At 35.7% G+C, this 23,531-nt stretch overlaps 4 protein-coding genes across 7 annotated transcripts in view; 1 reads left to right on the plus strand and 3 right to left on the minus strand.

Annotated features, from left to right (window-relative positions):
- LOC132177332 (choline/ethanolaminephosphotransferase 1) overlaps nucleotides 1–3,646 on the minus strand; it is a 9,944-nt gene extending 6,298 nt beyond the window's left edge. Inside the window, exons 1-8 of the mRNA XM_059589601.1 lie at nucleotides 3,525–3,646; nucleotides 3,122–3,307; nucleotides 2,102–2,111; nucleotides 1,942–1,992; nucleotides 1,153–1,230; nucleotides 560–635; nucleotides 428–450; nucleotides 229–329 (exon numbers count right to left, since the gene is read on the minus strand). Coding sequence (XP_059445584.1) covers nucleotides 229–329; nucleotides 428–450; nucleotides 560–635; nucleotides 1,153–1,230; nucleotides 1,942–1,992; nucleotides 2,102–2,111; nucleotides 3,122–3,258 — 476 coding nt within the window. The 5' untranslated portion in view covers nucleotides 3,259–3,307; nucleotides 3,525–3,646. The remainder of the gene's footprint in view (nucleotides 1–228; nucleotides 330–427; nucleotides 451–559; nucleotides 636–1,152; nucleotides 1,231–1,941; nucleotides 1,993–2,101; nucleotides 2,112–3,121; nucleotides 3,308–3,524) is intronic.
- Nucleotides 3,647–8,172: 4,526 nt separating this feature from the next.
- LOC132179840 (uncharacterized) lies at nucleotides 8,173–14,691 on the plus strand. 4 transcript variants are annotated; one of them, XM_059592626.1, is made up of 10 exons: nucleotides 8,173–8,431; nucleotides 8,807–8,950; nucleotides 9,062–9,138; nucleotides 9,271–9,354; nucleotides 9,450–9,579; nucleotides 9,683–9,796; nucleotides 11,609–11,807; nucleotides 11,915–11,960; nucleotides 13,305–13,380; nucleotides 14,112–14,691. In XM_059592626.1, the coding sequence occupies exons 3-10, from the start codon at nucleotides 9,076–9,078 to the stop codon at nucleotides 14,354–14,356; spliced, it is 957 nt and encodes a 318-aa protein (XP_059448609.1). In that variant the 5' UTR covers nucleotides 8,173–8,431; nucleotides 8,807–8,950; nucleotides 9,062–9,075; the 3' UTR covers nucleotides 14,357–14,691. The 4 variants fall into 4 exon arrangements, with proteins under 4 accessions (XP_059448609.1, XP_059448611.1, XP_059448610.1 ...); XM_059592628.1 differs by having other exon boundaries at nucleotides 9,450–9,576; XM_059592627.1 differs by lacking the exon at nucleotides 8,807–8,950.
- Nucleotides 14,692–14,961: 270 nt separating this feature from the next.
- On the minus strand, nucleotides 14,962–16,321 carry LOC132178407 (protein STRICTOSIDINE SYNTHASE-LIKE 10-like). Its single transcript, XM_059590847.1, has 3 exons — nucleotides 16,074–16,321; nucleotides 15,628–15,897; nucleotides 14,962–15,484 (listed from the first exon to the last, which is right to left on the minus strand). The coding sequence occupies exons 1-3, from the start codon at nucleotides 16,319–16,321 to the stop codon at nucleotides 14,962–14,964; spliced, it is 1,041 nt and encodes a 346-aa protein (XP_059446830.1).
- Nucleotides 16,322–18,526: 2,205 nt separating this feature from the next.
- On the minus strand, nucleotides 18,527–21,575 carry LOC132179574 (protein STRICTOSIDINE SYNTHASE-LIKE 10-like). Its single transcript, XM_059592314.1, has 3 exons — nucleotides 21,236–21,575; nucleotides 20,257–20,526; nucleotides 18,527–19,095 (listed from the first exon to the last, which is right to left on the minus strand). The coding sequence occupies exons 1-3, from the start codon at nucleotides 21,511–21,513 to the stop codon at nucleotides 18,561–18,563; spliced, it is 1,083 nt and encodes a 360-aa protein (XP_059448297.1). The 5' UTR covers nucleotides 21,514–21,575; the 3' UTR covers nucleotides 18,527–18,560.
- Nucleotides 21,576–23,531: the final 1,956 nt, after the last annotated feature.

The raw sequence follows: 23,531 nt of genomic DNA on the forward strand, positions 1-23,531 counted from the left end.
CCCCCCCCCCCCCCAACAACCAAACAACACCACAAAATAAATCCATGGGCTCTCACCCCTGGGAGAAGGGGGCAAGAAAGTTAAAAGTCCAAAACTATAAAGCACTATTTTTTCTTATAGATAGAATCAATACAGAAAATACTATTGTAGTTTTAAGATCAAATAAGCTAGGAAAAATGTAATGAATAACATTCATAAATAATGAACCAGTATCAATAGACAACTTACTGTTCCCATGTTGCACAAATAAATGGAACAGCTGAAATCACCCAGAACCAGAAAGTATTTCTGCCACACATAGCGGTGCTCCCAAAAGCCAATGCTTCAAACTATATTCAAGAAAAAGAAAAAAAAAAAGATGATAAAAGATAAAGGTGATGCATCTTCTAAGATCCATACAATGACAACCAAAGATGGTGATACATACTGCACAAGCAAGAGCATCACATCCTGCAAAATATAGGGAAAGGCAAGACCATTATTCATCAATGTTAACACTCAGTCTACAAAGAAAAGAAAAAAAGAAAAAAAAAGACTATACATGACAACAGTATATTACCATGGTCGAAAAGCTCCCCTAATGGACTTGAGGAATTTGTCCGTCTTGCTTGTTTCCCATCAACAGCATCAAAGGTCTGACATGGAACAAGAGAAAGGTTAAAAAGAACAATGAAAAAGAAAATGATATGCCAAATAAAAAATCTGCAATATAAAGACATCTCAAAGGGCAAGACAGAAAGGTTATCTACTTATCAGGACATTGATTCAAAATTGAAAAAATGAAATTGGATTAAAATTTTTAATTTGCATAGCTATAAAATTTAAACAAGACCTCTATAGCTGTCGAGCAGCAGCAGTTTTTCCACAACTACTAAGCATTTCATACCACTGAATGCATACTAGAATGTGAAAATATCCAATGCAGTTGTACAACTGTCATCAAGATAGATCATCAAGCAAAACAGCCGAACAACTGAAACTAAAGTAATACATAAAAGTACAGGAAATTGGATGAAGAAAATATTGTATGCTGAGTGTCTTAATGTTTTCATCCTACTCAGCAAGGAGAAGTATGCCCGATATACATAAAATATGACAACAAGCTTGGAAGAAACAACATGAATACACAGTTTGAATTAATTTTAAAGAGACCTGATAGAGAAAAAGTAGCAATCCATGTGCAAAATGAACCCATCTTGGAGGAGCTGAATCCAAGCGAGGTGAATAAATCTGAAACAAAAATATATATCAAGAATTCAGACAAGTTAGAGGTGCACTAAAACAAAACACTTCTTTTCATAAAATTCATGAACATCTGAAACACAATCCCCATGTTTGTGAAGAGTATCTTGTTTGCAACCCATCAACAAATTTAAACCAACTTTTCTGTCTAATTAACAGTTAGCCAATTGGGGATTAAAAATGCATTAAAACAAAGTACTCCAACAAAAATTACATACAAAGTAACATAGATATTTGGTTATCACATAAACACGTACATGCATTTGAGGCACAAAGCACACAAGTGGTGGCACTCGATACTTGGCCATGTTAATATATCTCTTTTTGTGTGTCATAGATAAAGTATATTCTCCCATAATATATTTTCTCCTTCAAAAAAAAAAAAAAAAAAAAAAAAAAAGTGCAAGGCAAGGAGTCAAGAAGGACAAGCTTGACATTGAAGCCTTCCATAAAGCTCAGAAGACTCAAAAACTTTACAACCATTCATACCAGAAACAGACAAATAACTAACTAAAAATTCCAGCACAATTTTCAAGCAAAATTTTTAACTTATCATGCTACACCAGGTACTGAAAAGAAGTGTACAATATTAAATGCAAAGTTTAAATAGTTTTTGGTTCTCAGAAAATTGGCATTATAAACAGGAGAACCTAAAAATTACGAAACTAAAAACATGATAGCAGAGAAACCCTCACTTACATAGCCAAGCAAAGCAGAAATGAGTAGGAACATGAATCCCATAAGTGTTATCTGACAAAAGTTAAAGAGTATTCCGTCAGTGACAGCCATGAAGTATTTATATCAAAATAAAGTTAGAAATGGATGCATTAATATAAAGAGGAAGCAAGGATTGCTATACCATGTTTGGACTTGTATCCCGAAACGCAAAATGCAAAGATCAATGGAAAACGGAAAAGTCAGTACATTTCAGTAAGAAAAAAAAAACTAAAATTTACAGAGAGGAAATTTATTCATCAAAAAATATTACAACCAGACTGATAGAAGTACTGAAAGTGGGTAAAGCTTTGAAAATCTTAAAAGCCAGAGATATTATAAGACAATAACTGAAGGCATTCCCGCCATACAAATAAATAATTGGTATTGCAATAACAATAAGATAACTGACAAACCCAAAAGTCTATGACTTGGGATCAAGAACAAGTCCAATGAAGGAATACCATCAGAAACTAGTATGTTTGTTAATGTGTTTTAGAGGGTGTTTTTTTTTTTTTTTGTGTTTTGTTTGAAAAAGAGTTCCGATTGGACATAAAGGTGAAAATTGTATTTGTTTCATCATTCACAAAATCCCGAATTCTCAAACTAGTACTTACTCATTTACATTTTAGTGTTCCAAGTTTGGTTTAAGACTTCAAGTCCCCAAGAACGCTTCACTATCAAACCAAAACTCTCAAGTTCTACCACATACGTATTTACTATGGAAGAATTCAACAAACAATACCAGCTTCAGTGCTAAATGGGGGCGTTCTCACTCAGTTGTATATTTTCTTTTTTCCAAGGTCAGAAAATTCCAATCAGAATATGGGAAACAGAATGGACATCAAGCCTGAACCTTGTATTCTGATATTCAAAATTACCATTTTTTTCCTACTCATTTTTGACATATAATCCTCTACTAGCAATTGCAAGACTTCAACAATACATCAACTAAGAATCGAGACACTGACACCAGTAGACATATCAAACCATATATCCATGTCGTTCTATAAGTTCATTTCCGCCTTTTATTACGACCCCATATCATCAGATCAGATAGCTTAGAAATCATTAAATCAAAGATTCCAATACAAATCATATGTACGTGCATGGTCTTCAACATACAACTTCACCTAGAGTAAAATCAAAATAGCGAAGTACTTACGGCATCCAAAGGGGGAAGAAATTAACGAAGCGAATCCAGAATGGTTGGAGCACATATTTGGCGAGGTACGAGTGATCCACGCCACTGTACTTGTATCTGTGCAGCGCAGCTATGCCATGCGACCCTATATACCCCATTCTTCCCAGTAAGTCCTCGATTGAGTCTCGGAACAACCCGCGAAACCACCTACAGGTAGATTAACCGCTATGTTAACGCAATCAAACAGACAACCACAAGCATTCGGATCCATGGAAATTGCATGGCTTAGCGATCTAGAGAAAAAATATAGAATAACCGAAAAGTTGCAGACAAAAGCAGATCAGCAAACGAAGAAGATGAAGAAAAAATCTAATAAAGAGAGGGAGCGGAGAAGAAGAAGAAGAAGACGGAAAGTTAATATTACCTCTGTGGAATCGCAGAGATCAGAGCGAGGTGAGAACTAGGAGTGAGAGGAGCAAAAGGGGGAGGAAACAAACAAAAAAAAAAAAATACAGGCAGATCTTTGTCTCCCGCCCTACGCACAGGTGAAGAAGGCAGAAATAAAATAGCTCTGCTTATTATTACCGAAGTAATTAGTAGAAGAATAATGTTTCTTTTTTCTTTTTTCTTTTTCTTTTTTAATTCAATTAGTAGAAGAATGTTGAAAGTGTGAAAACGACACCGTTTGATTTCTTGATTTGTTGATTTCCTGTCCCCTTGAAACTTCAAAACGCGTACTAGCGGTTTTCTTTTTCTTTGTCTGTGGACTGTCGTGTATTTTCTCAAAAGTTTAACCCTTACCCAACTCTAAACTAATGGAAAACTTCTCGTTTGAGAACGAATTAATGTGTATATTTCACATTAACGGTACTTTTTATTGCGATATTATAAAAATAAAATAAAATAAGCATTTAAAATGAAATATTTGAAAGTATATGTATCATTTCGAACAAGAATGAAACTATATCGTTTAGTTTGAGGAGGTAAAATTAAAAAACAAAAAAAAACAAAAATGAAAACAAAAAAAAATCTTAAAGGGGCAAAAGTTAATTTTTAAATGTATATTTTAAAAAAATAATAAAAATATTGAGACCACCCTATAGCTTGGAGGGTCAGCCCCCCAAGCTAAGAAGTGGTTCCGCCCCTGATTTCGAAAGCATATTCAACATATTACCGAGGGCATGAACAAGTGGACGGTTTTAGTTAAGTAAGAAGTTTCTCAAAAAAATTGCATATTAGCTCAGACTAGGGAGGCTAATTGTAGCTATCCTATCTAAGCGTGATCATAGTAGCACCTACCTGCTGAAAGCCACACAGGAGGGGCCTAGACGGTGAGAACTGCAGGCACTCCCTCAAGTTCAACTGAGTTATAGCCTAACTCAGCCCCACCAGAGTATCAATGTGAATTCAAGGTGACTAATACTAATTAGGCATATGTGGGAATTTTCTATTGCAGAGATTCAAACTCACGCCCTAGTACATGTCCTGACCACTTGAGAACTTCTTTAAGCCATTGAACCACTACCTTTGATGGAATATTAGCTCTTTTGGGTTGCTTCAAGTGTATGTGGATTATCTTCCTTCGCTTTTTAGAAAGTGACCCCCTTTTGCATGGCTCTCCAATGGTAGCTTTGGGCATCCCAGCTGAAATTTTTTGAGAAAGACAAACGCTTTCCTTTCAATTTATTGGGAAAAGTAGACGAATATGAAGCATCTTCCCCTAGCTATGGAATATATCCCATAACACATGATGGTTATTCCTTTCGAGTGCTTAAGGACAAGCAAGAGGTGGTGATTTGCCCCTTTTTGATTTTCAAAGTGTATCTCTCTTCATTCTTTTTACCTTTTCTTTTCATAAATTGAAAAATATAGAGCTTTATGTGTTTGGGTCATTTAAATTTTAGGGAAAAATATAAAAAAGCCTCCCAAACTACCAGCCGTTTTCGATTTAGCCCCATAATATTCCAAAAGTCATAAAGTAGCCCCTCAAACTACAAAACTTTTGCATTTTGGCTACTCCGTTAGTCAAAACCGTCAGTTTTGACGGAAATTGCAAAACGACGTCGTTTTGTTATGGTAAGTTACTATAATGCCCTTTTAAAAAAAATAAAATCAATTTTAAAAAGGGTTTAGGAGACAACGTCGTTTTCACTCTAGTGCCTACACACACAGCAGCTTTGTTTTCACTCTCTGTGTTTTCGTGCTTGTTTGGATTTCATGGCGATGTGGCAAAGGTGAAGTCGTTCTCCCTCCTGTTGGAGGAAAGAGTGTTGGCGCAACTGTGTGGTTGTCCGATATTGTTTCCTGCCTTGGGAGTTATGTTTAGTTTCACCATCTCTGCTTTGACTTCATCTAACTCTTTATAAATGCCTTCCATTTCCCTTGCTTTTGAATGTGGATTTCAAAGTATCTGAACTCAAACTAAAAAGCCAAAACAACAAACCACAGGAAACTTACATCGCCCAGTACTTCCTACCCAGGGTAAAGCCCAACCCAAAAACACAGGAGGCACAAATCCAGGAACAAAGCACAAGAAACAAAGAAGGAATAGGGGGAATTAAGGAGAACGTACCCAAAACAGAAAATTGGAGAAAAAATTTCTTCTAATTTGATCCATGCCGTGGGTCTCTGGTGACCCAAGCAGGTCTTGGCTAGAGACCCGTCGTGGGTTTGCTGACCCACAACTGGGTCTGGCAGCCAGACCCGCGTGGGTCACGGCGACCCACGCCTCTCTCTCTATCTCTCAGGCAACCACTGTTTGTCTTATAAATATCAACAACAGCACTCAACGAAACTCTAGAGCGAACCAATCTAGTGCGGATGAATGATTTTCCAGCGAACTAACCTTCGCCGGAGGAGCCCTTAAAACCATCGGAGCCTTCGCTGGATCCGTGGAAGTCGCGGTGAGTGAGCCAGGCCCGGTGATCTTCTCTACAATCACAAATTTTTTTTGCATCATTGGGTAAGCAAGCTTTCTTCATTTTTGTCTGCCCATGTCAGTACCTGTAGCATTTTTTCTCCAATCGTAGACGTAGCAGCTCTCTTCTTCATTTGTATGGTTGCATGGAGAAGAAAACGAAGAAACGAAGCTGCTGCGACGTCGTTTCCTAAACCCTTTTTAAAATTGATTTTTTTTTTTTTTTTTAAAGGGCATTCTAGTAACTTACCATAACGAAACGACGTTATTTTGAAATTTCCGTCCAAACTGACGGTTTTGACTAACGGAGTGGCCAAAATGCAAAAGTTTGGTAGTTTGGGGGGTTACTTTATGACTTTTGGAACATCAGAGGGCTAAATCGAAAACGACTGGTAGTTTGGGAGACTTTTTTATATTTTTCCCTAAATTTTAATTTTAAGATTCGAGCTTTCAATTTTTTTATACTAGTACTTTAAGTTAGGACTCTAAGATCTCTAGCAACATTTATATAATTTATTTATTTATTTTTTAAATCATTCTATTTAACTTATTCCCACGCTTACGGAGGTCATAAACCTCTATAACCATGAGATAATTAAGATTTAGAATTTGTTAGGGATTGCGTTTGAAAAAATATAGTTTTTAAGTCAAAACAATATTTTTTGACAAAAACTTCATTTTAAGTTTTTGCCAAAAGTGCGTTTTAGCAATTTTTAAACTTTTTGACAATTTAAAACGCTTTTAATTTTTTTACTAAATGAATATTTTTTTTTCTTCAAATAGACTTTTTAAGTATTAAAAGCACTTGTAAGCCCTTCAAATGCAATTTCATACAAGCCGTTAGGGTTTAGGGTTTATGAAGCTATTATAGTAAAGAAATGATAAAATAATAGAAGGGGAAAAAGAGTGAGAAATGGAAAGCCATAATATATATATATATATATAAGATTGAAAACAAATTATAATTTAAGTTTGAATGATAAAAAATTGAAAATGAGATTCTCTGTCTCGGATACATTATCCCAACATGCAGTGTGTCTCGGATACATTAATGTATTAAAATATAAAGTTGTATATATGCAGAGCATTAATAATTTATTTATACAGCCAATGCAAACCGCGTTGCACGTTGCTTCCTTTTTTGGACGCATTTGGCAGTTCGTACTTGACCCGCTCCGTGCATGTTCCTCGTTAATTGGACAGAGGTCCCGGCCGGTCCTTCCACGGCGACACAAGTCTCCCCTAGCCAATGAGGCCGCCGACTGACCCGTTGAATCTGATTGACACTTGGCATGACTACAGGCCCCCAACAAGACTTTGACCCTTGGTCGCTAAAACTGTGACCTTTTTTTTGTTTTAGTGCGTCGGCCACTACATTTGTGTGTGGGCATATGACAACTGGGACGCATGAAATGCAAGCCGGTGTTTGCCCAGATTTAAGAAAAAAAAAAAAAAAAAAGAAATCTGGGTTAAAGAATCAAAATCAACTAGCATTTCTATTGAGTTTTAAATTTGAATTTTCTTTAAAAATTTGAAAAAAGTGATCAGCACGGCTCCAAATACTGAAAGTTAATAATTTTTTAAACTTAAATATTCATTTTTCTCTCTCGCTCATTTACCAAGAAATAATAATAATAATAATCATAATATTTAATTAAAATAAAAGAATATATAGTAAATTTAATATTTAATTCATTTTTAAAATAATTCTTTAAATTTAAAAAAGTAAATTTTTCTATACAAAATTTAACTTTTTATTCAAAGATTTTAATAGGGATGCTCAGCCTTCTAGCAAATTAAGGGAGTTGCTCTGTAAGTTTAGAAAATATGTCTAAAAAATTATAAAAAACGTTTCACAATAGATTTTGTAAATAAACTCTAAACATTAAGATTATTACAGTAGAACCCACTAGTGCAATTTTTATGATTATTAAAAAAAATATATATGTTCTCTCGTTGCTCTTCTCTCGTATTTTATAATTATCTTTTATCATTTAATTTTTAATATAATTAAAAAAATAAATATTTTAATAATAAAAAAAATGATTAAGAAAAGTTTTTAGAGAGTATTTTTACATATGAAAACAAAAAGTATTTCAAATCCTTTAATATAAAAAAAAGAAGCGACTGGAAGCGCTACAGTTTGGCACCTTGTCACTTCTCTTACGGTTTACACCATCAAAAATCTTTTCACCATTACTTTCCCCCCAAAATTTCCCGCTCCCTCTCCCCCCATCGTCAGCTCCACCACTACCGGCTTTCCCACCGTGCGACGACCAGATCCACCACCGTAAGAAGGCCGCCGCTCGCTCCGCCCAAGCCCCAGCTCGACATCGCCGCTCGTTCTGCCCACGCCGCCGCCTGTGCCGCTCACGACGACGCCGCTCGTTCAGCTGAGATACTTCATCCATCAGGTGATTAGTTTTCTCAAACCCATCACCTGATCTCTGTCCTCAATCCCTCTCACACTCTCTGACTCTCTCTACTGTGTTGAATTTTTCCCCATTTCCTATTCTCCCTATATATGAATGAATGTAAATCTCGGCAGCCAATACCCGTCTGGCTCGGACACCTGTGGTTCGAGCCTGGTTCGGCTGTACTTTCCGGTTATGGAGGAAACGGGGTTCGATGAGGCTAGGCCTTTTCGGGTTGGTGCAGGTGGAGGGAGAATGGGTTTGGGGAAAATTTTGGGGGGAAATCAAATCGACGAGGGATGTGTTTTTGACGCCGGATTTTTTATTTCTGATTTTTTTTTTTCTTAAATCTGGGCAACACCGGCGGTGTCCCAGTTATAAGAGAGCTGGCATTCTTTCAGAGAAGGAGAAATCCCCGTCACCTCTAAGAAGGAGACGCGAACCCCGCCCTTCTCTGTGAGAATCTCGCTCAGTAGCGTTCTAGAGAAAAAGTGAGAACCAAAGTACGAAGAAATTCAGGTAATTTCTTCCTCTGCTCGTCACTCTCTCCCTGTTTCAGTATTTACTGTTGACCTTACTCCAAACGGTGAATTATTAGAAGATGAAGTCTCTTATTTGAAATGCCCATAGGATGATTTCGATTAATGAGAAATTCAGATGAAAAACCGAAACCCCTTTGCCATTCACAAAAATTGATGATTGTTAAGGTTGGTTTTGTTCTTTTTACTACAAGAATGTTGATTTTTAGTTATTTTTGGTCCGCTACTGAATTCGTTGCTGAATGTTCGACTCCAACATGTTATCATCTCTCCGGCCTAATTTATGCAAATTTTCTGCAGCTGTTGTGCTCAAATTGGAGAAATATAATGAATCTCTCTCCATTTAAGCTGGACATTGATGACCTCATACACGAGTTTGCTGAGGTACCGCATAGTATTGAACACAATCTTTTGTTTAGTACTTGTTCTGTGTATATTCTAATCTAAGGTTTGTGGATTTTTCTTTTTGGGAGTGACAGGGCGAATCAACAGCTTTGGCTGATATGAAGAGAGTATGGCTTTCTAGAAAGTTCTCGTACATATATGAGGCTACTCCTTCTTGCAACTTGGCCTTCTTCATGCAATCGTTGTATTCCCATTCAATTGGTAGTGCGTTTTTTTATGATATTTATGTGAACTATTAAAAGTTTCTGCTCTCTGTTGTGTTTGTTGTTTCCCTGCACCAAGGTAACTCTCATATACTCCTATGCAGGTTACATGATAAGCAATGCTTCTTTATCACACAGACTGGGCGGGCTTTTTTGCCTTTACTGCCTCTATGAGACTCAACCTTTCAAACCCCCATTCAAAATTTATCTATCACTTGGTACGATTTCACCTGAAACTTGGTACTGAATTTTGAGCAACTTTTTATATATTGCATTAGTTGTGGGAGTACATTGGCGTGGCAATATTCACATAGCTTTTGCTTGACATGTGATGCAATGTTGTTATGGCAATAATTCACACATCTTCCAAGCTTTGTGCCTGCTGTTTGGGGTTGGAGTGGGACAGATTCTTTGATTTAATCATTTAAAACATCAGCAACGGTGTGCATCATTTTGCTTTCAAAGTTTGTTAATGATTTGTTAAAGTAAACATGAAAATCTGACAAGGTGTTTGGTTAGTCTTCTGTTCACTATATGATTCAAACCATTAAGGACTACCTACCATAAGCTTGCAATTTAAGTTTATAATGGTCATATATATTTGTGATTGTAATAGTTGTAAACTTGTAGTTTTGTTTACGGTTGGTTGGTGATGTTTGTTTTTACTATTGCATCAATATAGCCCATTTATGTAGAATTGCACTCAATAGTAGTTACTTTTGTGGTTTTCTTGTAGTTGTAATAATGCAAGAAGATATGCAGCTGCTGGATGTTTTAGGGAGGCATTGATGGACTTGTCGGGATTTTGTTTGTTGTTTCTCGTTACACTTCCTAGAGCTTACTGTTTTGCTTTCTGTATAGTCCAGCAATTCCAGGTGTTAGTATTTACATTCAGTAGTGCCAAGTCTTATTGATTTTTGTGAAGTGTTCTGTCGGAACAGGCTCAAAGTCCATTCTGTTTTTCCAGTTTGATAATCAGTAGTCCACTCTGTTTGCTTCTATTCAAAATGGGGATAGAAGGCTTTGATTTTGAATCAAGTTTTGTTAGGTAAATGACTATGACATCATTTGGTAGAGAGACCTTCTGTGGAAGAAGTTGGTGGTTAAAAAATACGGGATTTCATGGGGACAGTGGCATATGAATGAAGTTTGGGGTCCCTATGGAGTTTGGTTATCTAAATATATTAGGAGAGGTTAGGGAGAAATTGTGGTGTGGGGAAACTATGCTGAAAGTGGCATTTTCTGAACGTTTCATATCTAATGAGATAGCACCACTAGAGTGGAAATGTTTACTTGTACACGAGTTTTAGAAAAGATTTGAAGTCGAATCGGTGCTGCCTCCTTGAAAGAGAAACGTCTTGAACCATTAGACAATGGGGCATACTTGCACGATTGAAAAATTGGATAATTGGAGGAAGTTTTGAATGGTAGTAGAGGATTTATGTTGCATGTGTAAATCAAGTGGAGATAGCAGATAATCTAGTTTTTACTGTAAGATAGATAATTTTGTTCATTGGTGTTTGGCCTATATGGTGTTTTGTGGTGAAATTTGGAAGGTAGTTTCTTTTTGTGTCGTGTGTGAATACAGAGAGAGAGAGAGAGAGAGGAACACAGAATTTTGAGGGTCTGAACTATCCATAATAAAGTTGAAGTTCCTAATTTTACATTCTTTCTATGATTGGACTTCAGCTATGAGTTGCTTTTCCATCTCAAATTTGTGGGAGTTTTTGTCTAATTTGAAATCTAGACGGTAGCTGTTCCTTTTTAGTGTGTTTCTTGTATACTTTTCGTGTAATAGAGTTGTGCTGCTTTATTGTGACTTTTATTTTTAATTTTTTTTAAAAATTAATTACTTATACGAAGAAGTATTGGTCTTTTGTACCATCCCTATGAGACTCTGCCAGCTGGCTGGCTGACTTCATTACTTATTGATCTTGCATGGGTTTTGATGAAAGTTAAAATATACTTTGTTTAACTAATACCTTAGATCTCTCTGTCTCTCACAGCTTACCTCCATTCCTATTTGACAGGAGAGCTGAGGAAACTTACGGAGCTTCTTGTTGATGCAAAAGAAAAAGGTGTAAAAGTGGTATCTGCTGTGGTCAAAAGGATGCTTGATAAAAACATGTTCCTCTTTGGGTGTTTGGAGATAAATGAAGGTTCTGCTACAGAGACAGTGAATCAACTTACAGAATTGCAGAATGCCCGCATTCAAGTTTTATATAATAAGTATGTTGTCAACATATTACTTTTATTTTGTATTTTTCTTTATTCAAACATGATTGCATATTCTGCACATCTTCTTACTCTGTTCCTGCTTTTCTTTTGACTAACAGGTTATTTGCTAATAGTCGGATAGAGCACTTCCTCCATATGGACTTGGTAAGTAACAAAGTGCCTTATGAGATGCATTGACATGAGTTTACACTCTCTTTGAGCAGACATATGAGCATGCATATCAACCATGTGAATTTAACTTTAAAAGACATTAGTTTTTCTTTCTAATTGTAGTGGCGCACTTGGGTTGGGATTTTCTATGAAACTAAGCCTAGCTCCAAATTCTGAAATATGTGAATGATTGCATCCACACAAACACAAAAAATATGTGATACAACATAAAGTTTTCCAAAATTGCGATATGGACACAACAGTAGAATATTACCTACTAACTTTGCTTTTAATATCTGTAATTTTGTCCTTCCCCTCTTAGATTTTATCCTTTTCAATAAGATTCTTTCGGTAGCATATAAGTCATGTGCATTGCTGTGGTCCAGTGCACATTTGCTGCGACTCGGCTGAGTGTACAATGGCAGATATCAATTTTGGGCATGTGCAGGGCATATCCCACACATCTCAAAGCATGGCAAAGGGGATGCCATGTCATACTTGTTGTCCAATGGCAACGTGGTTTTTTTGTAACCATCCATAATGTGGATTGATAGATTAGGTGGGTATGCTACATCCTTAATATCTGGTAAAACTAGCAATGAATGGTGTAAGATTGGTTTTGGTCATGGTAAGCGATGCCTGTTTCTAATGGTCCTTGGACCAATTACATTTCCTTGCCCTTTGGAAAGAATGGAGGGTGAGGTCATAGGTTCAACCTCATGCAGGTGTGCAAGTTGCGTATTCACCTACCAATGAAAAGCATTGATGACTGGTGGCAATCTGCTCAATCCCCCCACCCCCCAAGAAAAAGGCTGCTGGGAATCATCTAATGTAAACCAATCCAATTGTAGAAATAATTTGGAAAAAGCAAAGTGAGTCACAATGGATCTTTTAGATGACTCCAGACCAAACCCAAGTTTTTGACGTGCAGTACACAAAAGAACATGTCAATTTGGATCATTCTGCTGGGAGTGCTCATTCGACTTCATTGATTGCTGTTGGTGAGAACAACCAATGATCTGGTTGTCCAAATGCTAATTTTGAATAGCATTTGTTGACAATGGTATTTTTTTTTAGATACTTGTTTCTAGTACTTTGGATTTACACAACTCTGTTGGTTAAAACTGCCACCCAATCTTAGAGGATTTTCAGGTACGGGTGGATTGACAAGTTGTGCAGGTTTTGTCTGTTGTAGTTTTTAGCAACTTATGAGATTTTTGATAAGGTGATCTTTCATTTGACATAATGGGCGCTATGGATTTCGTTTTATACTTATCTTCGAGTTAGCTTTTGGTTTAAACTGCATCTGACATACATTGTTGTTCCCCCATGTACTAGGGCAGGGAAGTTGACTTGAATGTTGTCCAGGAAAAGTCAACAGAATATGCGGAGGCCAAGAAATTGGCCATTGAAGGTATTTTTTTTCCCCTCACCAAATTCAGCAGAAACAGAACAATCGATCATTGTATTATGGAAGTAACGTTTATGTTATTAATTGGTATCATGATGATAGGTGGTGCTATTGTTTATCATTCTAGAAAGTTAGCATAGTGCATCCGGCCTTGAAGATATCCACATGTAATCATTTTTCGCTATTTTTTTCCTCTCTTCTTTGCTTCACAGGTCATCCTAAAAGATGTTATCAGTTAATTTTAGGCTTTCAGTGGGTACATCCTGATGTGACGTGTTTTTAGTTATTTTTGGGTCTGAACACCAATATGATTTTTCAGTGATCTTACCTAGATTTTTTTTTTTTTTGTACTCACATGAATAAAATATTTTTTTAAAAAATTAGTTCTCTTACAATTGTGAATGCTAAATAATTTCTAAACTAGTTATGAAATCCCCAATCCCACATTTCCTCTACTCCTTTCGAATGATGACATTTACATTACGTTATTAGAACGCATGGTTGTATTAAATGGGTTTCACAGTCAAATATTTTCCCGAGATCACCGGCAATGTTCGCCTAAAAGAAGAAGAAAGGATATTACTATGCACTATTTTATGGTGCCATATAATACAAATTTCTTTTACTTTCTGGGCAGTTTTACTGATGTTTTTGTCCAACTGGCCTACTTCCACACTTTTTTTATGGTCATTTGACTTCTTATTTCTGCTTTTCATCTTGATTTCTTGTTAAAGAAGCCAGCAAGGTAGTGGATGTTCAAGACATAAAGCATATATCAAAGGATAAAAAATTGATTGGAGATGAAATGGCGAAGATCATAGATGACTGGAATGTCCAAAGAGATGTTTTTAATCAACAAAGAGGATCCAGCCAGCTACCTCCTGAAGAACAACAGCAACATCAAGATGATGAAGAGTTTGATCTGGAAGATGATGAAGACTTTGATCAGAATCTGGAACGATTGCTATCCAAAGCATAATGGCAAGCGTACCCGTACTGTAGGAGCTTGAGAAAAGGCTCAGGTCTCTCCATACTTGAGAGTAAAAGTTCAGGGGCACGGACGGTCTCTGAGAATGCCATCCTTATTTCACTTCGATACAAAAGCATCTCCTCCTCGTTTTGTTCCAGATGGGAAGAATGCTCATGAGTGCCCTGGGCTTGCTTCTTTTGTGACTATGCATTCTGTATGCAGAAAACGAGATTTAATCTGTACATTTGAATGAGTGTCTACAAGTAAAATCATGAACAATGGCTCCGTTTAAGCTGTTTATAATATATGCCTTTGATTAATTTGTTCGAGGCTTCCAATTTTAAGACTTGGTGTCAATTTTGCAGTTGATTGAAAAAATCGAATTAGGATCGATCTCCAATTATTGCATAAAGCAAGTCATACAGCGTATACACCAATCTATAGAGAGTATTGCAATTATTCTAAGAGAATAATTATTATATAATAATACTTAAATGATATTATAATTATAATTATGAAAAATATCATGAAAATATTACGTGGATATTTTGGGATCTAACAACATGCACAAGAAGAGTAATTAATGATGTAAATTATCCATATTCATCCTGTGATCAAGCTCTAATAAGACCAACATAAGGCTTCACTGGGGACCCAATCCACAAATACCCATTATGTTCTTCAACTTCACTTACAAAATCAAGTGAAGTACCACCCTTTCCATCCAACACATCTATAACTTTTCCCTCTTCATCAAATTTTGCTCCCACGACATCTTTTGTCTCCCATGTCTTTCCAGTTTCATGTCGTGACTCCATGAAACCAAGATTTTGTATCGCTCTTCCACTGTTTAATGCCACCCAAAATTCTCCATTACAGTTCTTCTTAATGTTATCTGGGGGTCTTTCGAGTGAAGAAAAAACTTCAGTTGTATGATTCTTGGAACCTTGAAGCCAAAACCTTAGAATTTGGGATGTGCCGGTCTCTGCTAGCACAAGGAAGGAGCTGTCATTGCTCAGAGCCACACCATTTGGGAATGCTAAACCTTTTAGCAAGACACTCACTTTCTTGGTACGTGGGTTGTACTTCATCAACCTGCCTGTTTTGTCCCCTTTTCGGATTATCAGAATAAATTCCCTATGACACAAAGAAAGGAAAAATAACTGAAGATTTATGTAAAATTAAATTTCCCTTTTTACTTTTTTCTAAACAATACAGAAGAGGGAAAAGAAAGGGAAACTGGAAGCTCATTTTCTTATTTGAAAAGAGAAAACGTGTACCTTCTTTGAAACAAAATGCTGCTGTCTGTAAAATAAACCTCTCCAGTTTTGGTGTCGATGTCCAAAGCATTTGTGAATCTGAAGGGACCTCCTTCAGCAGAAATGGCAAGCTGTTTGGCGACGCCGCCAGAGGGCCCTACCATTAGGAGCCCAAAATAGGCATCTGCAATGTAAAGATCACAAGTTGCAGGGTTGAATTTAAGGCCTAGTGGTCTCCCACACGTTGGCTCAAGATCCGGGTTGGTTGAGCCGTCACATGCCTTCTTGTTCCTGATCAAATAAAATATATATATCTATATATATTTTGATGAGTGTTTCTATGATCATTGATTGATATCAGAAAAAGCATGGGATCGGAAAATGATTTGGAAAAAGTTTTCCTCATGGACTATTTTGAACTCCAAGAAAAAAATAAAATGCATCTTGTACTTTAATTAAAATCTTGCCTCTTTGCTGAGGTGGTGGCAAACTCTTTCCAACCCAAATGTGCGCCATGCCACCTGAGGATTCTACCGTCGGAGACCCCGATGTATGGTCCTTTTCCAAGGCAATCAAAGCCAAAGCTTTCAGGGCCAACAACCCCTGGGAGGTCAAGTTGGATATAATTTTTCAGGTGATCAGAGAGGATGAGAGCAGGAGCTATCAAGATCATTACAAAGAGGAACAAAACAGAGGTAGGAAAAACAGGCTTCATGGCAGAAAACAAACTTTCGTGGTTTGTGGAAGCATGCAGCACTTATTAAGGGACTGTACGTGTTAAACAGTTTATACTAACATTAAGATAAGGTTAGTTGTGTTAAAATAGGATTTCAATTATTTAGGATCCATTAGGTTTATTTGAATACTTAATATGTTATCTTTTAGGTGTTATCAATTGTAGTCTATTTATAGACCATTTTATTAATGAAGAAATCAGAGAATGATTTAGTCAAATTGTGGTCTTCTCCTACCGTACACAGTATCCTCTCTAGTTGAAATGAACTGTATAATATTAAATTAGTTATAGTAGAAGGGTATTTTTGTCTTTTCACTTTTTGAGGGGACAAAAATACCCATCCATTATAATTAATTGGATATTTTCAAGTTCAAATGAAATAGAGAGAATCCTAATTTTAAAGGGAACAATGTCTCTCCTACAGTTCTACCCAAAATGAGCTCTCAAATCCCATTTCATATCCCTACCCAACCTCAAGTACCTATTATTTTCAAACAAAAAAAAATTAAAGAATAATGAAAGACTTCTGTCCAATATGTTGGGATCTTAATTAATTAAAAAATAGTGACACATCGATCTCCCATGAGGGTGTTGATCACATGGAAGGTAACTTGTTAAAGGAGTAACCAAGTATATGAAACTCAACAACATATATTATTGTATGAACTTTGGTGCATGAAAATTCTATGAAATGATTTGTTCCTATTAGCTAGGGTGGAAACTCAGGAGACAAAGAAAAACAGATATGTCAGAGGGAGAATTATATATATGACATTAATTGGCGATTGGCTTAAGAAAATGGTCACAACGATTACTAGTTAAGTGTTTCGCCGGCATTTCTATAAAGATAAATATAAAAAGAAAAAAAAAAAAAATAGTCTACATTAAATAAGTAAATAATCTATATTTACTGTAATAAAATTCTAAAATACTTATTTTGCTGGAGACTAAAAAAAGAAAAAATCCAAAAAAAATAGTTCATAATAATTAAATATAACTATTATATATTAACTCCTCGGCCATTCAAAACGTGCAACTCTCTCACTATTTTACTATTTTATTTTATTTTTCTTTTACTTGGTCAACGACTCAACAGGGAACAAAGCCTCGAGTACTTGTTAAACTACACGTGAGCATCTATCCCCATGCATTAAACGCGGCACGCCACTCTTTTCCCAGCTAATCTGCAAGGATTGAAGTCTTGTGCATTAATGCTTACCTCGAGTGCAATATATTTTATTTAAGTAGTTTAATTTAAATAAATAGCCTAAGTTATATATATATGACAGTAAATTTTTTTTTTTTTTTAAAAAAAGAGGTTGGTTGAACCACTTTCAATATATAGCTGGTTTGTGGATTGCTCCGTAAGACATATGATAGATATCCAATTAACCATGTTTAATGATTGAAAATAAAAAATATATAAAAATTAAAAAGATAAAATCAACTTCTTTGAAGTGATCAAATATTCAATTAATCATTTCGAGAGGATTATTGCACCAAACAATTGATGTTTTTCAGTAATTGAATTGACATACAGCATATACATCATTTTATGGAGAGTATTGCAACTTATTCTAGGACTAGGAGCAGTGGCGGAGCCACGTTACCCCACGGCACCCCAAGGATTGATTTTTTTTTTTTTAACCCACTACACCCTCAAAATAAAAAATAAAAAATAATTTTTGTTTTTTTTACAATTTTTACCTACCTATTACCCAAGACACAACAATCCTTCTCCTGCACCCTCATTTAACCCACAGCAATTTAACCCACTGCAACCCTTCTCTAGCACCCCCTAAAAAAAAAAAAAATCTCTAAGACGCTTTCTCTCAGACTCTCTCTAGTCTCTTCGTAAAGTGTAGTTTTAGACACTTTTTTTTTTTTTTTGTATTTTTGTATTTTTGTCTTTTTGATATAGTGTCGACATATTACATTTATAATATATCAATTTGAGCACATATTTATGAACTTTTATAAATATTTTTTGTGATACATATATTATGTAAATTACCAAATTTTTAGGGTGAAAACAAATTTTAAGACGCCAAAAAATTTTTAGCGGAACCCCCAATATAAAATGGCTAGTTCCGCCACTGACTAGGAGAACAAGTATTATAGAATAATGCCTAAATATAATACAATATATCATTATGATTATAATTATGGAAAATATCACAAAAATATTATGCAGATATTTTGAGATATATCGATCTTATTAATCTCTGATAACACCAACAAAAGGCTTCACCGCAGAGCCAATCCACAAATACCCATTATGTTCTTCAACTTCGCTTACAGAATCAAGTGAATCACCACCCTTTCCATTCAACACACCTATAATTTTTCCCTCTTCATCGTATTTCGCGGCCACGACATCTTTTGTCCCCAACATGATTGGAGTTTCAGTTTCATGTCGTGACTCCATTAAACCAATATTTTGGAGCTCCCTTCCACTGTTTAATGCCACCCAAAATTCTCCCTTGCTGTTCTTCTTGATGTTATCTGGGGATCTTTCGAGGGGAGAAAAAACTTCTGCTGCTGTACGACGACTCTTGGAGCCTCGAAGCCAAAACCTTAGAATTTGGAAGGTGCCGCTCTCTGCAACCACAAGGAACGACCTGTCGTCGCTCAGAGCCACGCCATTTGGGAATGCTAAACCTTTTAGCAAGACACTCACTTTGTTGGTACGTGGGTCGTACTTCATCAGCCTGCCTGTTGTGTCACCCGTTAGGATTACATGTAACCATTCTCTGTGGCACAAGGAAAGGAGAAAGTAATAAATTATTAGGTTAAAATTTTGTAAAAGAAACAAATTAAAAGAAAGAAATTAAGGAAAGGAGAAAGTATTTTTTTAATTAATTAAGGTTATATTGCCATTTTGTAAAAATTATTGTTTATCTTGTAAAGAAGAGAGAAGAGGTACAATTTTGACCATAGGGATTTGCTTTGTTTAAATGAATTAATCTAGGGTTAACTATATATTAATATCTTTTAATGGTTTCATGAACCTATTTTTTTTTTCTCTTTTTTTGACATGTTCACACAAGAAGGGGAGGAAAGATTCGAACTAATGACCATCGCTTCATGAGGCGTGATTCCATGAACCTATTGATTTTAGATGAAAGTCAATAAAAGCTCTTATATATTTCTTATTTGAAAAGAGAAAATCCAAACTTACAATTGATTAACTAAGTCACAAAAAAGCTTAAATGGATTAACTGTTATCTATAATTATTATTAACTAAATTTGATTAACTCTTTATTAATGAGTCGCCTATGTGACAAACAGTACTGCAAAATTCCTAATAAAAATGACAGAATTAAAGAAATTAAACCTTATCTCAACTTCATTATTTCTAGTTTTTTTTTTTTTTCCTGAGCTTATCTGAATATCATTCATTAGGACTGAGTGGGCGCCAACCAGAGAAGTCAAGTCGATATTAAGACCTAAAGGATCAGTAACTACTAACAACTTGTGCTATAAAGAGCCATTTCTAGACCTCCTCTTCCAAAGCCAAGTCAAGATTTCAACTTTCCTAATAATTCGCTATGGAATGTGGTTGATGAACAATTAAATTTGCGGGCTCACAATGTCGCATACCCGTTTTGAAATTTGGTTGGTGAACAATTAAACTTGATATAGCCTGGCCTCCAGGGTTGACTTATCTCCTTTTCCTTCCAGCTGAGACTAATTATTGCGCACTTATAATTAGTTGCATGCATGCCCAAAAGGGACCCAATATGTATAGGTTTTCTGTCCAACAACAATGATCATCTCTATTTTATTTTAAATGAAAGTGTAATATTTATTTTATGGTCGGCATTTAAATTAACTCTATAAAAATACTCTCCTAAAAGAACAGGAAAAAAAAAAAAACCAGTGACAGACATCATAAATACAAAACATGTACCTTCTTTGAAACAAAATGCTGCTGTCTGTAAAATAAACATCTCCAGTTTTGTTGTCGATGTCCAAAGCATTTGTGAATCTGAAGGGTACTCCTTCAGCAGAAGTGGCAAGTTGTTTGGCTACTCCTCCGGAGAGTCCTACCATTAGGAGTCCAAAATAGGCATCTGCAATGTAAAGATCACAAGTTGCAGGGTTGAATTTAAGGCCTAGTGGTCTCCCACACGTAGGCTCAAGATCCGGATTGGTTGAGCCATCACATACCTTCCTGTTCCTGATCATTTTCAAAGATTTCGATCGCTTGAATATATATTTTGATGAGTGTTTTTAAGATATATATTGGTTAAAATATTTGAACATCCACATGCATGATGCAATAGCTTATCATTTCATCGCTATAAATGTTGTATGAGATATAATGGTTTTGATGTGACTTAAATATAAAAATAGTTTTGAGTGTTTTACAGATATTTTGTGTTTAAAATTGTTTGTTAATATTTTTCCGTAGAGATCGAATTAATGTGCATTTGACGAAATGGTATATATGCTCAAAAATTAAATGAGAATCTCAGACTTTCATAATATTTTTATGTTGAGAAAAGAACTACCAAAACCTATTATATATACAAAAAACAAATAATTAATAATGCTCCAATCCTGATATGAATGTGTTAAAACTCAATAAGAATTACTTGCTTGTAACTCGCATGCAGTGCCGGCCTCTGAGGAAGAATTTTGCTCTGAACAAAATTCCAAGCATTGCATGCATGCATGCCTCCATGTTAGGAAGAGGAAATCATGCCATATTTGTTTAATGCGTAATTTGAAGCAGTTAAAGGTAATAATCAAGAAGAGCACAGAAAGGTTTAATATCAGAAAATATATATATATAGGAAAATGATTTGTAAAAAAGTTTGAACTCCAAGAAAAGATACATACATATATATATATATATACTGTTACTACTGTACTTAAAATCTTGCCTCTTTGCTGAGATGATGGCAAACTCTTTCCAACCCAATTGTGCTCCTTCCCACTTGAGGATTCTACCATCGGAGACCCCAATGTATGGTCCTTTTCCATGGCAATCAAAGCCAAAGCTTTCAGGGCCAACAACCCCTGGGAGCTCAAGTTGGATATAGTTTTTGATCTGACCATCATCAGTACTGGAAGTAATTGGTTCATGTGAGAGGATGAGAGCAGGAGCTATCAAGATCATTACAAGGAAGAACAAAACGGAGGTAGGAAAAACAAGCTTCATGGTACAAATTAAACAAATCAAGATGAGGTATATATATATATCTATATATATATATATACGGCTGCCCAATCTGCTTCGTGGTTTGTGGAAGCAACCAAGCATGCACTACTTATTAAAGGACTGTCTTATATATATATATATATATACAGTTTCTTAATTAATTATCGATCCCAACTACTTCTCTTTATATCATTTCCGTATAGTTGTAGCTGATTAGTTGTTTGTTGTCCACGTTTGACCACACAATTATTAAATATATTGAATGCATGATTTTGGAAGATAAGAGGGAGGGATAAGAGAGCCACATGTTATCTGGGCAATAAGTTGCCTATATATGCCCACAAATAAATAGAGATGGGACATAGCAGAGAAATACTTCTCTTCTGTATATCCATAACTCTTTTTTTTTTTTTTTTTCTTTTGTATTCTTAGTTTGATTTTCCTTCAAATAGTTCATTTGAAAAAAATTAAAATGCTTATAATACTGACCTGCATTAGCGGACAAATTAAATGACCCCAGACACTGATAAGTAATTGCATGTACTAATTAATATATACTATAATTATGAACATGCATGTATAGTAGTTAATTAAAAAGTGGGCTTATGATTTTTATTATGATTTAATATTATTGTATTTAATGAATATAAGTGAAGTTACGATAAATAAATTTATATGCCATATAGAAAATGTAAATTGCATGGCGTGATTTACGTTGTTTGACTCTACAAAAATTAAATTACGAAACGACTACTCTTCGTCTCACGAGCATCGATCCTTGTCTTGAAAAAGTAGTGTCACGTTTGCAACAATTTCGGTGCATTTAATTGTGTACGTTGACGTGGGATTTGAAACCATCTGTCATGCATGTGGATTCCATTCTTTATTGATGTTGGTTTTTTATTTGAAAATTAATGGGAATAATTTAAGGAGGTTGTATAAAATGTGAGTTTTGTGTCACCAATCAAAATGTGACATCTAAGCTAAACTTAAATTTAAAGGAAAAAGCTCAACTACACTCGATTATATTACATATGAAATAAAAAATTAATTGTTTTTTTTTTTAAAAAAGATGAAAGAATTGAAAGAGTGGCTGACTGACCACCCCTCCCCCACTTGGGGTGGTCGGCGAGCCACCCCCAGGCCATGGGAGTGGCTTGCCTGCCACCCCATAGACCGCGTGGCCACCCCAACCAAATTTGGGGTCGTTGGCCTCCACCCCATGGCCTGGGGGTGGCTCGCCGGCTACTCCCATGGCCATGGGGTGGCCGGCGAGCCACCCCCAAGCCATGGGAGTGGCCGCGCGGCCACCCCCAGGCCTAGGGGTGGCGAAAGGGAGGGGTGGCTGCTTCAATTTTGTTTTGTTTTTTTTTTAAAAAAAAAATTAATTAATTAATTTTTTATTTCATATAGATTATAATCTGGTATGGTTGTGTCTTTGTTTTAAGTATAAGTCTAATGAAATTGATTGATATATCAGCTTTTGATTGGTGGCACAAAAGTAACCTTTTATGCAACCTCCCCACCAAAGATGCTCTCTTGAAAAATAGTCCTATGAAGAGGACCATAGTTATTTTTGTGTTTTAACACATGCTTTTTAACAATAAAAAATAAAAAATAAAAAATAAAAAAACACATGCTTTTTAATATAATTTTTTTCAACTTTGTTAACACTAATTACAAAATATGTGTTATACATGATAAATTTATAGAATGAATTTAAAGAAATTATTTCAACCTAATTTGAAAAAGAAAAAAGAAAAGCTCTATCCGAGGGATCCGGATTCTCTCCAATCTATGGGACACGTGTCCTACTAATTAAAAATTAATAATAAAATATTATTTAAATTTCAAAAATAAAAAATAAAATAATGGGGTGACTGGCTAGTGGCCACCCCATCATGACCATAGGGGATAGTTGGTCACCCCATTTTTGCCCTAGAATTGGTCACCCCATTTTTGCCCTAGAATTGGCTTCGGCCGCCTCAGACCGGTTTGGGGTGGCCGAAGCCACCCCA

Source organism: Corylus avellana, chromosome ca4 (genome assembly GCF_901000735.1).
Source record: "Corylus avellana chromosome ca4, CavTom2PMs-1.0".
Lineage (NCBI taxonomy): Eukaryota > Viridiplantae > Streptophyta > Magnoliopsida > Fagales > Betulaceae > Corylus > Corylus avellana.